Source organism: Aquarana catesbeiana, linkage group LG03 (assembly GCF_042186555.1).
Source record: "Aquarana catesbeiana isolate 2022-GZ linkage group LG03, ASM4218655v1, whole genome shotgun sequence".
In the NCBI taxonomy this organism is placed as follows: Eukaryota; Metazoa; Chordata; class Amphibia; order Anura; family Ranidae; genus Aquarana; species Aquarana catesbeiana.
Genome location: NC_133326.1, coordinates 320,233,254 through 320,245,908, shown reverse-complemented (window position 1 = coordinate 320,245,908; position 12,655 = coordinate 320,233,254). Strand labels below are relative to the sequence as shown.

At 41.1% G+C, this 12,655-nt stretch overlaps 1 protein-coding gene across 1 annotated transcript in view; it reads left to right on the top strand.

Annotated features, from left to right (window-relative positions):
• The window catches only part of KDM3B (lysine demethylase 3B), an 88,399-nt gene that overhangs the window by 36,965 nt on the left and 38,779 nt on the right, over positions 1-12,655 (top strand). Inside the window, exons 7-10 of the mRNA XM_073620403.1 lie at positions 811-1,356; positions 4,852-6,043; positions 6,889-7,090; positions 11,705-11,919. Of these exons, the coding sequence (XP_073476504.1) occupies positions 811-1,356; positions 4,852-6,043; positions 6,889-7,090; positions 11,705-11,919 (2,155 nt within the window). The remainder of the gene's footprint in view (positions 1-810; positions 1,357-4,851; positions 6,044-6,888; positions 7,091-11,704; positions 11,920-12,655) is intronic.

The following is a 12,655-nucleotide window of genomic DNA, read 5'->3' as shown; positions in this document are numbered from 1 at the left end:
GGGAGGAAAAACAGCAGTGCTCTGAGCTTCCCAGTGAAAGGCTGTGTAGGGGGGGGGGGTGTTGACAGGACAAGTCTGATTATTGGAGGGTGGGCTGAGTTCCCAGAATAGCTAGAGAACTGCCTGCAACGTGTTCTCTTGCTTTAGTGTGGTCAGTTTTCTAATAGGAGAGCAGAGGGTCTGACAGGAACACCAGGGAGTTCACACAAATGAAGCAATACAAAGAGAACAGGATACATTTTCATACAAGTATGGTATACATGGTACAGCAAGCATATATCAGGAATATGAAACGTTGGATTTACATACATTTTAAGTTGGGTATTTTGACTACTGTTGTTATTGGGCCTGTTGGCACAGTTCTGTTTGTCTAGTTGTTGCCCTCCCTTCTCATGCATTGCTTGGGGATGTCCCAGGGTGTTTGAATGCTTTGACTGTGTTCTGTACTGTATGATTAATATAAGAGTAATTTTTACTTGCCTGTAAACTCCATACCATGTAGTACAGTATAGGACACCCTCCCCTCCATTTCTTGTTTAGTCTGCATCGTATAAAACCAAGGAAACACAGGTCCTTTGTAAGGTTAAAGGGAATCGCCGGGGGGGGGCACAAATAGACCTGATACAAATAAGTCTGTCTGCTTTGTTAATGTGGTGCACACCATTCGAGTCATGTTTCATGCTTCATTTTAATGGCACAGGAAACTTTTTGTTAATTCCCCTCGATGTTTCTAACATTTTGCTTTGCTCCAATTTTATGAAGAAATTGTGTAATTAGGATGAAAAGTAGCTAACGCTTGATTTGTTGCAGGATACACTCGTAAAGGTAAAAGCATCAAAATCGAAGAAGAAAAAAGAAACTGCAGATGGGAGGGATAGCCGACGAAGAAAAAACCCTGACACAGAAGGTGATTTCTCTTCAAAGAAACAAAAAGCTGAGAAGAAAGATTCTGACAGCACTGCTGGGGATTCAATTGAGGTCAGTCAAGGATCCTGGAAAGGAAGTGGCATCACAGATCCCACAGCAGATTCAAGATCAAAGCTATTGCATTTTGTTCCACAAATAAATCCTAATATTCGTTTTGCAACTTACACCAAAGAGAATGGCCGTACTTTAGTTGTGCAAGATCAGCCTGTTGCTGATGGGACCACGTTTCCATCATTTAGTGTCATTGCAAGTCAAACTTCATTGCGGTCCGAATCTGTGAGGTCTGGAAGCAAAGGTGACAATGTTGAAAGCACAACTGAGGCAGTGACTTCTGCTGGAGTAACTCCAACCACAGTACGGATTTCTGACGTTGTTCTTTCCAATGTGACATCAGAAGAAAATAACAAGTCTGGCTGGGCCATTGGAGAGGTAATTTGGTGCATAGACTTCTATGGTGGTGTACATTGTTAAAACCAACAGAAAACTGGCATTACAGCTGATATACAACCCTGATTCTTACTGACACAAAGTAGAAATCCTAGATCTCATATCCCCTGATTCCAAATAGTTATACAAATTCAATATTACATAAGCAAGTATAAGCTGCCGCAGAGCCCAGTATTGCAGTAGACCAATTGCTTTGCACTATGCAAAAATATATGTTCACTTTGAATCCAAGATCACTCCCTGCATAAAATATTCTTGGTCATGAAGGGATTATAGAGGGGAAAATGTCCTTTACATTATTCAGACTAAAGGTGCACCAAAATTTTGATCACCGAAACATATCGGCCGCTGAAAATTGTGTTTTCGGCGTGCGGCCAAAAGAAAATAGGGTGCTGATAATGGCACCAAAAAGGGGGTGGTCTGCCCCAGGTGTCACACATTGTGGGGGTGTCATCCTGGCGTGCCCCTGTCAGAGTCCACCGCTCCCCTCCCTCCTCTCCTTGTGAGTGTCATGCAGAGCGGCGATCTCCCGCTTTGTTACAGAGCTTCGGCAGCCCCTGTAACAAAGTCCTGCCTCCTAGATCAGGCTCCTGTGATAGGTGTCGCACTGATCCAATGCCGGGAATTTTAATCAGCATGACATGTATCATAAGAGCCGGTCTAGGAGGTGGGACTTTGTTAAAGCGGCCACCCAGGCCTGTGCGTTCGCCGCTGTGTGATACAGGTACTGGTGAGGCTGCATTGATCTCTTGTATCATGTCTGCTAGAGGTGAACTGAATGGAAATTTTGCTAATACTATTAGCAGACTGCATTTTTTTTTTTTTTTTTAGCTTTTCTTGTAATTACCAACAATAAATTCATATTAATTTAAATTAATGATGTTAATTAAAGTCGAATATAATACAATTATATAAAAAAAAATATATTTAAAAAAAATGTCATTTTCGGTATAGGTTTTCGGCTAAGTGCATCCTGCATTTTCGGTCTTGGCACCAAAATTTCCATTCAGTGGACCTCTAATTCAGAATGAATAGCAATTTGTATAAGTCAGAGCTCAATCACAAATGAGGATGGAGGAGGAATCAGTGCAATCTTAGCAGGAGTAATAATAGCGATTGCAGCACATGATCTATTCTATTGATTTATTGTTTCCCCCTTAGTGTCATGGTCTTAAGCATGGTATACACAGGAAGTTTCTTTTTGTTTAACCCAGTGGGCCGAAAAAAACAAAAAACTGAGGCCGCTGTACTAACTATGCAATGTTAGTGTAGCAATCTCCCCCACTGGGCTCTTGTGTTCTGACAGGGGGATGCCCCCCACCAGAACACAGTGGTCAGTGCTCACAGCTATTGGCTGCAAGTGCTGATCGGATGCTGATCAGCTGCTTGTCTTCCAGCATGCTCGTTTAACATAAGCCGGTCGTGTTCAGCTTCTGTTGGACGAGGAGCTGTACACACAGGTCAAAAATCGTCCGGTAATGGCTAAACTGACTGTTTTCGGATGATTTTCAGCCCTAGCTTTACACATGTGATCTTTTCTTAGACTGACCATTATCTAATTTCTGTGAGCTGTCTAAGTTTAGTATGCAAATGTGTCTAAAAATCCATGTACTACACTTTTTTTCATTTGCTTCTACTTCTTTTATGAATCCTTATCTTCAACATTTTAAAATGTAAAGGCCAGCCACCTTTTGCAAAAAATAAATAAATGCATTTTATTTGCAGAAAACAATTGTGTATTTATTATTTTTTGCAAATGTGCCTGCAATGCAATGCACCCACGATTAGTGGATCTGGGGTGCAGTTTAAGGCTCTTACACACTTTTTCCAGCTCTCTGTCCACAGCGAGGTACAGACTTTCAGTTAGAGAGCTGAAAGAAGCGTCAGTGGACTATGAGTGGTAATCACAGCAGTTGTGTGTCATCGGCAGCGACAAGCCCATGTACCATGGTGGAAGGCTTGTAGTTTATTCATTCACAGATCTCTGCAAATGAATAATGTGGCCATGGCACAGTGTTACATGTTGCACCCTAAATTCTAGTGAACATGCTCTTCAAGGGGAAGTCAGTCTTTCATTTCATGTGACTACCTGATCTTATGTTGTTGACCAGACGATTTGTCTGCTAACAGCTTTGCTTGTAAATCTTGCCCACTGGACATCATGTGTAATCTGCTAGTTTGATATATTCCTCCTTGATTTGCATTCCTCTACCACATTCCAAGAAATCTCATCCATTCGGCGCACACACAAAGAAATACACATTTTTGATTCTTTAGATCTCATGTTGATACAGAGTTCACAAATCCAAAGACATAGTAAGAAAAATTTTGACATTGATATTGTTGAAGTGCCCTTTCATCACTGCTACTCTTTAAAGTGGAACTAGAAACATTGGTGGCAGGTAGGCTTGTATTGCAAAAAATACTCTGTCTCTTCTTCTGCAATAAAATCTCTGGGTGCCAGCAATGTTGCTTTTGAATGTACACTGAACTGTGCATGTGCAGCTCAGTGTGCATTCTTGGTATGCCAGGTTGACTGAACTGCTGTGCACATGCGTGGGGGCTATGTCATACTTGGACTGGCCAATCAAGATGGCTAGGGAAGCCAAACGCAGAAGAAGAGCAGGTAAACATGTTGACGGCAGACACATATAGTTGGAGGGGGGAATTTTGGTGGGGAAGTCTGTGCAAATATGCTTTAAAGCCCATCTTCAGCTAGGTGTTCTTTTTGAACAGGGTAGGGGTTAGATATTGGAACTTCTGCCAGGATTTTATGGCAGCCTATGACCTCTTTGAAAAACTGGGAAGAAAGTAGCGAAAGAGTCTCCCCAGTGTGGGCAAAGAAATCAATAATAACATGACAGAGGTTCTGACCCTTCCCAACTCTAAAGTTTGAAGAAAAGAATTGTATAAAAGCCGTTTTAGCTGTAGTTGGACTACAGGATTGCTTTTTTTTTCAAATTTTAAGGGTATGTACAAGTATATTATGGACGACTTGCTGTTTCTTACCCATGTTCTGGCAAAAGAGGATGAACCCTGAAAAGAATTTTTATATGTAAATAATATTTTAAAATATTGCCAAAAGTTGTGAAAAGTACAGGTCAAAGTGCAATAAAGCTGGCCATACTCCAGTAGAGTCTTGTATGAAAATGTTTGTGTTTTTAAAAAAAAAAAAAAAAAAAAAAAAGAAGACATTCTAACCATGAATATGGTTTTTGTTTGCAAAAAATAAAATACATTTTGTAACGAAACCTGTTAAATACGCCCGGATTCCATTCAACTGGCATGTTTGAATGAAATGCTGCGGGCTTTCAAATGAAATTAGCTCGCTCAACTATGGCAAGAAAGAATGTTCTGATGAACGATTTTTCTACAAATGTTTAAACTGTTATCTAACCATGTATGGCAAGCGTAACTGTTTCATTTCAGAGATTCAGCTGTATGTCATTACAATGTTTTTATTTTTTTTTCCCTCAGAGTTTCAAAAAGCCTGTGGCAGTAAATAGTGGCTTTGGGATGTCGGTCCACCCGTTGGCTTTTGGAGAGGGTCGAAATGCATCGAATGGTACAGTGCAAGGTACCAATTCATCTGGATTCCAATTTGGGTCAAGTTTACAAGAAGATTCAAAAGATACAGACTTATCTAAAAACCTATTTTTTCAGTGTATGTCCCAGAATGTCCCACCCGGAAACTATTTTACTGCTATATCAGAGAGTCCTGTAGAAGAGTCTTCAAACAAGGACCCATTTAAACAAAGTAAGGAAGGTCTCTCTTCAACCCTTTTTAAGCCCAAGCCTCTCATTCCTTCAGAAACTAAAGTGAATGCAAAATTGCCTTTTTCTGATTCTATGCCAAAACTTACTCCAGCATTTCCCGGCAAAGTGCCCGCTGCAAAGCCACCTGAGACTCATGAAAATCTCTTTCTGCAGCCTCCAAAACTATCCCGTGAGGATCCATCAAATCCATTTTTAGCCTTTTCAAATACAAAAGATGTTTCACCATTTGGCTTCTCAAACCAGCCAGTTCAAAGTTCGTTATCTGGTACACCTACATCTTTACTTTGGCAAGATAAGCATAAAGCTGATGACCCTGGCTCTTCAATGAAAAATAAACCCCTGTTTCTTTCCACTGAGCCTTTAAAAATATTGCCTATTCCTTCTACCCCATCAGTTAATGAATCTCTTCAAAGCTCTGCCTTTTTGGGAAATGGGAGGTCAAATTCTCCAGCAAATAGCTTGAATCAGCCTATTGAGATGCCAACATTGTCATCAAGTCCAACTGAAGACAAACCCGCAATAGGATCTGGGCAGTTAGACAATCCATTGCTAAGAACTTTCACTGCTCTGTCAAGTAGACTACAACCTGGTGTAGTTTTTTCCACAGAATTCTCTCATGATGGGAAAGCAGCTTTTGAGTCTGTTAATAGATTCACTCTAGATGAGCGAAGCAGAACATCAAAGCAAGATTCTGATTCCAGCACTAATAGTGACTTGAGTGACCTGAGCGATTCAGAGGAGCAGTTGAATTCTAGAGCTGGCTATAAAGGGATTCCAGAACATCTTGTTGGCAGGCTAGGACCTAATGGAGAGCGCGGTGTTGACTTACTTTTGGGAAAAGGAAGGGGAAAACAAGTGGGGAGAGGAAGGCCAAGAACTACTCCACTCAAAGGTATGATGGGCAAGTAGCAGAATGTATATTTGCAGTACTGGAAAATTTAGTGTACATCAGCGGTCCCCAGCCTTTTTGGCACCAGGGACCAGTTCCATGGCAGCCAATTCCCAGGGACCGGGGGGGGGGGTGGTGTTTCGTTGCTGGGTCGGGGAATGGGATATTCATGGAGTCTGTCCTCAGCCCCCATTCACACCACAACCCCCCTTGCACAGTCCCCCCTTTAGCAGTGTCCTCAGTTCCCTTTCATATCACAGCCCCCCTTTACATTACAGTGCCCCTTTACATTAATGTAACGAGGACTGCTCTGTAAGGGGGGCACTGTGATGTCAAGGGGTCTGCTCTGTAAAGAGGGCACTGTCATGTCAAGGGGACTGCTCTGTAAACGGGGTACTGTAATGATTACAATGCAGTGCAATTTATATTACATAGCCCCTAGCAGTCACAGCCTCCTCCATGCCCCTACAGTCTTGCCCCCAACCCCTCCTGCCCAAAATTCTCATTGCAGCTTTCCATTCCGATCTGCATCTCCTCTCGCCCTCTGCCCTGCTGATAGGATGACATTGATGCCCGGGTGGGCGGAGGAGCCAAGATAGCACACATGGACATCATGGCCGCACAGCAGGAGGTGAGCGGCATCCGCAGTCTGTGATAGACCCGTGGTGATTGCGATCGCTGCTCACCTCCTGTGATGAGGCCCAGTCATCAACAGGCCAGTGGTTGGGGACCCCTGGTGTACATGCTTGAGTTTACCCTCTTTAAGGGTTATGTAATTTTAAAAATGTAATTGGTATAATAGTTTTTGTGGTTTTATTTTTATTCTTTTTTTTTTTTTTTTTTAACAGTAGGGCAGTCCATTTTAAAAGATATGAGTAAAGTAAGAAAGTTGAAGCAGTCAGGTGAACCTTTTCTTCAAGATGGATCTTGCATCAATGTCGCACCACATTTGCACAAGTGTCGTGAGTGCAGATTAGAGCGGTACCGGAAATTTAAAGAACAAGATCAGGATGATTCCACTGTGGCTTGTAGATTCTTTCACTTCCGGAGGTATTTTTTTTTTTTTTTTAACTTGCTGTATGTTTTTAGACAGTAGTCGCTTATGTTAAGGTAAATTTTGGTTTCCAGGATATCTTGTCAATAAGTTTACCCACACAAAAAAAAGCTGCCTTTCGCGCTTGTGCATCATATGACTTTCCTTTCTAATGATGCGTAGAACAAGAAAAGCAGGATCCTGCCTCCTAGCAGTGTGCACAGTGTGGTAGCTCACCCTTCTGGTGTGGGAACTCTTAATGCGCACTATTGTGCCTGACCACTGTAAGGCATTGTGGTAATTATTATACACAGTGGAGACATGAGGAAAACTTGTGTCTACAGTATGACCACTGCAGGGGGGATGGTGACTGCACATGTCGAAAGCTGCATTGTCGCTTGCTCCTTGATTTTGGAAAGATTTGAGCAGACTGATGTGTGTAATATGGTATTTAGAGGTACACTTGTCATTAATCTGCAAAGTAGAAACCAGAAAAATGATTTCAGCAGTTAATAGGAATCCCCTCACTAGATGAAAATGAGCAAAAGAGTAAACTTTTAATTTAGCTGAGGTTTGGCCTTTAAAATGTCTTGTGATCTAGACTTCTGGACATCCGTGCATTCAAAATGAGGGTGAAAGGCCTTTGTCTGCTTTCATTGCTGTCCTGTCATCTGGAAAATTTCCCCAACTGTATAGCACAGCTATAAAAACTTGACAATTGCTAAATTTTTACTAAAATACATTTATTTCTTTATCCCCATTTCAGGGATTTCCTCTTTTTTTTTTTCTTGCTGAAATACTATTAATAGGAATAGTACGGCTACTTTCACACTGAGGCAGTTTTAGGTGTTTTAGCACTTGAAATAGCCTCTAAAAAGCGTCTGAAAACTGCCTTCCATTCTGTGCAATATGTGCTTTTACACTGGCGTGGTGCGCTTGCAGGACATTAGGAAAAGTCCTGCAAGCAGCATCCTTGGGGCAGTTTGGGAGCACTGAATAGGCAGCGCTTTCAAAGCGCGTTAAAAAGCGCTGCAAAATGGGACTTTTTACTTTTTTTTTTTTTTAATTTATTTAACCGGTTCAATACCGGGCATTTTCACCCCCTTCCTTCCCAGGCCAATTTTTAGTTTTCAGCGCTGTCGCACTTTAAACGACAGTTGCGCGGTCGTGCGACATTGTACTCAAAAAAAATTGACGTCCTTTTTCCCCCACAAATAGAGCTTTCTTTTGGTGGTATTTGATCACCTTTGCGGTTTTTATTTTTTGCGCTATAAACAAAAGAAGAGCGACAATTTTGAAAAAAACACAATATTTTTTACTTTTTGCTATAATAAATATCCCAATTTTTTTTAAAAAAAAAACAAATGTTTTCCTCAGTTTCGGCCGATACGTATTCTTCTACATATTTTTGGTAAAGAAAATCGCAATAAGCGTATATTGATTGGTTTGCGCAAAAGTTATAGCGTCTACAAAATACAGGATAGATTTATGGCATTTTAAAGAAAAAAAAATATTTATTTTTTTACTAGTAACATTATGGCCAACACATAGGACACTTTTGACACATTTTTGGGACCATTCACATTTATGCAGCAATCAATGCTATAAAATTGCATTGATTACTGTGTAAATGTGACAGGCAGTGAAGGGGTTAACCACAAGGGGTTAAATATGTTTCCTAGGGAATGATTCTAACTGTAGGGGGCGGGGACGTACAAGGGGAGGAGACTGATCAGTGTTCCACTGTACTGGGAACACAGATCGGTCTCCTCACAACTGACAGGACGTGGATCTGTGTTTTTACACACACAGATCCACGGTCCGGCCCGGTTAACAGGCAATCGCGGGTGCCCGGCGGACATCGCGGCCACCGGGCACACGCACCGGGTCCTGAGCAACGCGGCGGGCGCGCGCCCCCTAGGCGGCCAGGAAGCCCAGGCCGTCATATGACGTCCACCCAGGATGGGAGATCCCATCTGTGGACGTCATATTACAATAGCCGGGTAGCGAAGTGGTTAAAAGTAAAAAAAAAAAAAAAAAAAAAAACACCCCTCTAGTGGCTGAAAAGTGCTAACGGCACAGGCGCTTCAGTGTGAAAGTAGCCTAAATGAGGGGAAATTTCATAAAGAAGGTCACAGATAGATTTAGAAATTCTGCTGCATTCTTTATGCTTTCTCATGCTATTCAAACAACCAAAAATGTTTTGGCTGGAGTTCTATTTTAAGTAAAACATCTTGTTTACAGATCCATCCCCTGTCTACTATATCCACTTCGCACCCGCGCTATAACTGAAAGACGGCTGCAGCGCGGACACTATCTGCCAGGTGGCCGTCCCTGGATGTCCTGCTGTTTACTTCCATGATGCACGCCCGTGGGAGTGCGCATCGCGGAAGTTCTGTGCTGGCCGTGTCCCTTGGACACAGCCAGTCACAGATCGCCATAAACAGCCAATCACAGCGACCGTTTACAGTGTGATCGGCGGTGCCAATGGGAGATGATCTCATATGTAAACATATGAGATAATCTCTCATCGCCGCTCTCCCTCCTCACACAGAGACAGCGTGTGAGGAGGGAGAGTGAACCGCTGCAGAGGTCAGTGAAAAAAAAAAAAAAAAATGAAAAAAAAGTTACGTCAGTGCCATCCGTCCCCACTGTCATCCGTCCCCACTGTCATCTGTCATCAGTGCCACATATTAGTGCCATTTATCATTAGTGCCATCTGTCATCAGTTCCATTTATCATTAGTGCCATCTGTCATCAGTGCCACATATTAGTGCCATCTGTCATCAGTGCCACATATTAGTGCCATCTGTCATCAGTGCCACATATTAGTGCCATCTGTCATCAGTGCCACATATTAGTGCCATCTGTCATCAGTGCCACATATTAGTGCCATGTGTCATCAGGGCCACCTGTCATCAGTGCCACATATTAGTGCCATCTGTTATTAGGGCCACCTGTCAGTGTCACGTGCCATCTGTTGTCAATGTCACGTGTCAGTGCCATGTATCAGTACCATCTGTCATCAGTGCCACGTATTAGTGCCATCTGTCATCAGTGCCACGTATTAGTGCTATCTGTTATCAGTGCCACGTATTAGTGCCATCTGTCATCAGTGCCATCTGCCATCAGTGTCATCAGTGCCACGTATCAGTGCCATCTGCCATCAGTGTCATCAGTGCCACGTATCAGTGCCATCTGCCATCAGGCCTTCAAAAGTGTAATAGTCAACACGTTAGATGTGTCATTTATGCTCCTAGAACATGTGATGTGCTCCCTGCATGTTGGGCCTCGATATGTGGCCAGGAAGTCCCACACATGTGGTATCGTAATACTCAGGAGGAGTAGCAGAATGTATTTTGGGGTGTTATTTGTGGTATACACATGCCATGTGAGAGAAATAACCTATTACAATGACAATTTTGTGGGAAAAAAAATAAAAAATGTAAAAAAAATCTACATTTTGCAAAGAATTGTGGGAAAAAATGACAACATCAAAAACCTCACCATGCATCTTACTAAATACCTTGGAATGCCTACTTTCAAAAAAGGGGTCATTGGGGGGGTATTTGTACTTTCCTGGCTTGTTCGGGTTGCAAGAAATGAGATAGGCTGTCAGTACATCAGGTGTGATCAATTTTTTATGATTTGCACCATAGCTTGTAGACTCTCTAACCTTCACAAAGACCAAATAATATCCACTAATTTGGGTTATTTTTACCAAAGATATGTAGCAGTATAAATTGTGGCCAAAATTTATGAAGAAAAATTAATAATTTGCAAAATTTTATCACAGAAACTAAGAAAAATGCGTTTTTTTTCAAAATTTTCGGTCTTTTTTCATTTATAGCGCAAAAAATAAAAAACCCAGAGGTGATCAAATACCACCAAAAGAAAGCTCTATTTGTATGAAAAAAAAGGCCAAAAAATTGATTTGGGTACAGTATTACATGACTGAGTAATTGTCATTCAAAGTGTGACAGTGCTGAAAGCTGAAAATTGGTCTGGGCAGGAGGGGGGTTTAAGTGCCCAGTAGGCAAGTGGATATAGACAGATTTATTATTATTATACAGGATTTATATAGCGTCAACAGTTTGTTTGCACAGTGCTTTACAAAATGAAGGCAGACATTACAATACAATTTGGTACAAGAGGAATCAGAGGGCCCTGCTCTTTAGAGCTTACGCTCTAAGAGGAAGGATCAAGTGATACAAAAGGTTATAACTGTGTGGGATGAGCTGATTTAGGCATTATCAATGGAGTTCAAGAAAAGGATTTTACAGTGAGTACAAAATTCCTATTTTATCTAGCATATTGGGATCTTTCCAGCTTTTCCATAAATGTTTCAAGATATCATAAATGGTTTTCCGATGTTTTTGCTCTCTTGATTAGAGTATTTGCGTTTTTTTTTGTTTGTTTTTTTTTAAGACTCACCATATATTAATATATGACATTAATTTAGTCAACTGTAGGTGATCTCCTTCAAAACCTGAAGCTATCATGCTATGGTATCATGCTTATTTTTCTATAGCAAAATTCATAGGTACTGTGTGTGTGCTTTCAGGTCTTTTAATTTAGATTAAGTGGGTAGCCTACTTGCTTTGTGACAAATTAATTACTTCCTTGTTTAGGCTGGTTTTTACGCGGAAAGGAATTCTTCGTGTTGAAGGCTTTCTGAGTCCCCAGCAAAGTGATTCAGAAGCAATGCGACTTTGGGTTCCCTCCTCTGTTCCTGCTGAAGGCATTGACTTGGAGACCTCGAAATATATTCTAGCTAATGTTGGAGATCAGTTTTGTCAGTTAGTCATGTCAGAGAAGGAAGCTATGATGATGGTGGAGCCGCAACGTAAGTTAATTTCTGTTTAAATACTTTTATCTGTGTATAGAATCAGTGCTTGTTGAAAAGCAAAAATAAAATCCTGCTATTCATTAGAGCTGCACAATTAATTGTTAAAAGATCGCAATCTCGATTCACCCCCCTCTGACAATCTGTATTGCAGTGTTTCCCCATTCTTTCATGTAACAAGTATAGAGAGTTCTCTGCTCGCTCTGGCAGTCTGCCAAGTTTTTAACAACATTGTAACTCTTTCATCTTAGGTCAAAGAGGAAGTTTAACCACTTAAAGTCTAAACCTTTTTCTGACACTTGTTTCTTACAGTTAAAATCAGATTTTTTTGCTAGAAAATTACTCGGAACCCCCAACCATTATATATATGTTTTTTAAGCAGAGGCCCTAGAGAATAAAATGGTGATTGTTGCAATATTTTATGTCACACTGTATTTGCAAAGTGGTCTTTCAAACGCAATTTTTGGGAAAAAATACACTTCAATGAATTTAAAAAAAAAAAACGAAACAGTAAAATTAGCCCAATTATTTTGTTTAATGTGAAAGACGATGTTACGCCGTGAGAATCGTGATCTATCTTGTAAGCAAAAAAAAAAATATAGCGATTCTCATTTTAGCCAGAATTGTGCAGCTCTACTATTCATTTCTGATCGCACAGACATTTTTTTTATTTTTTTAATGACTGGTGTAGACAAATTAATACAGAATTCAGCTGTCAGCCCAATCTAGGAGCCAG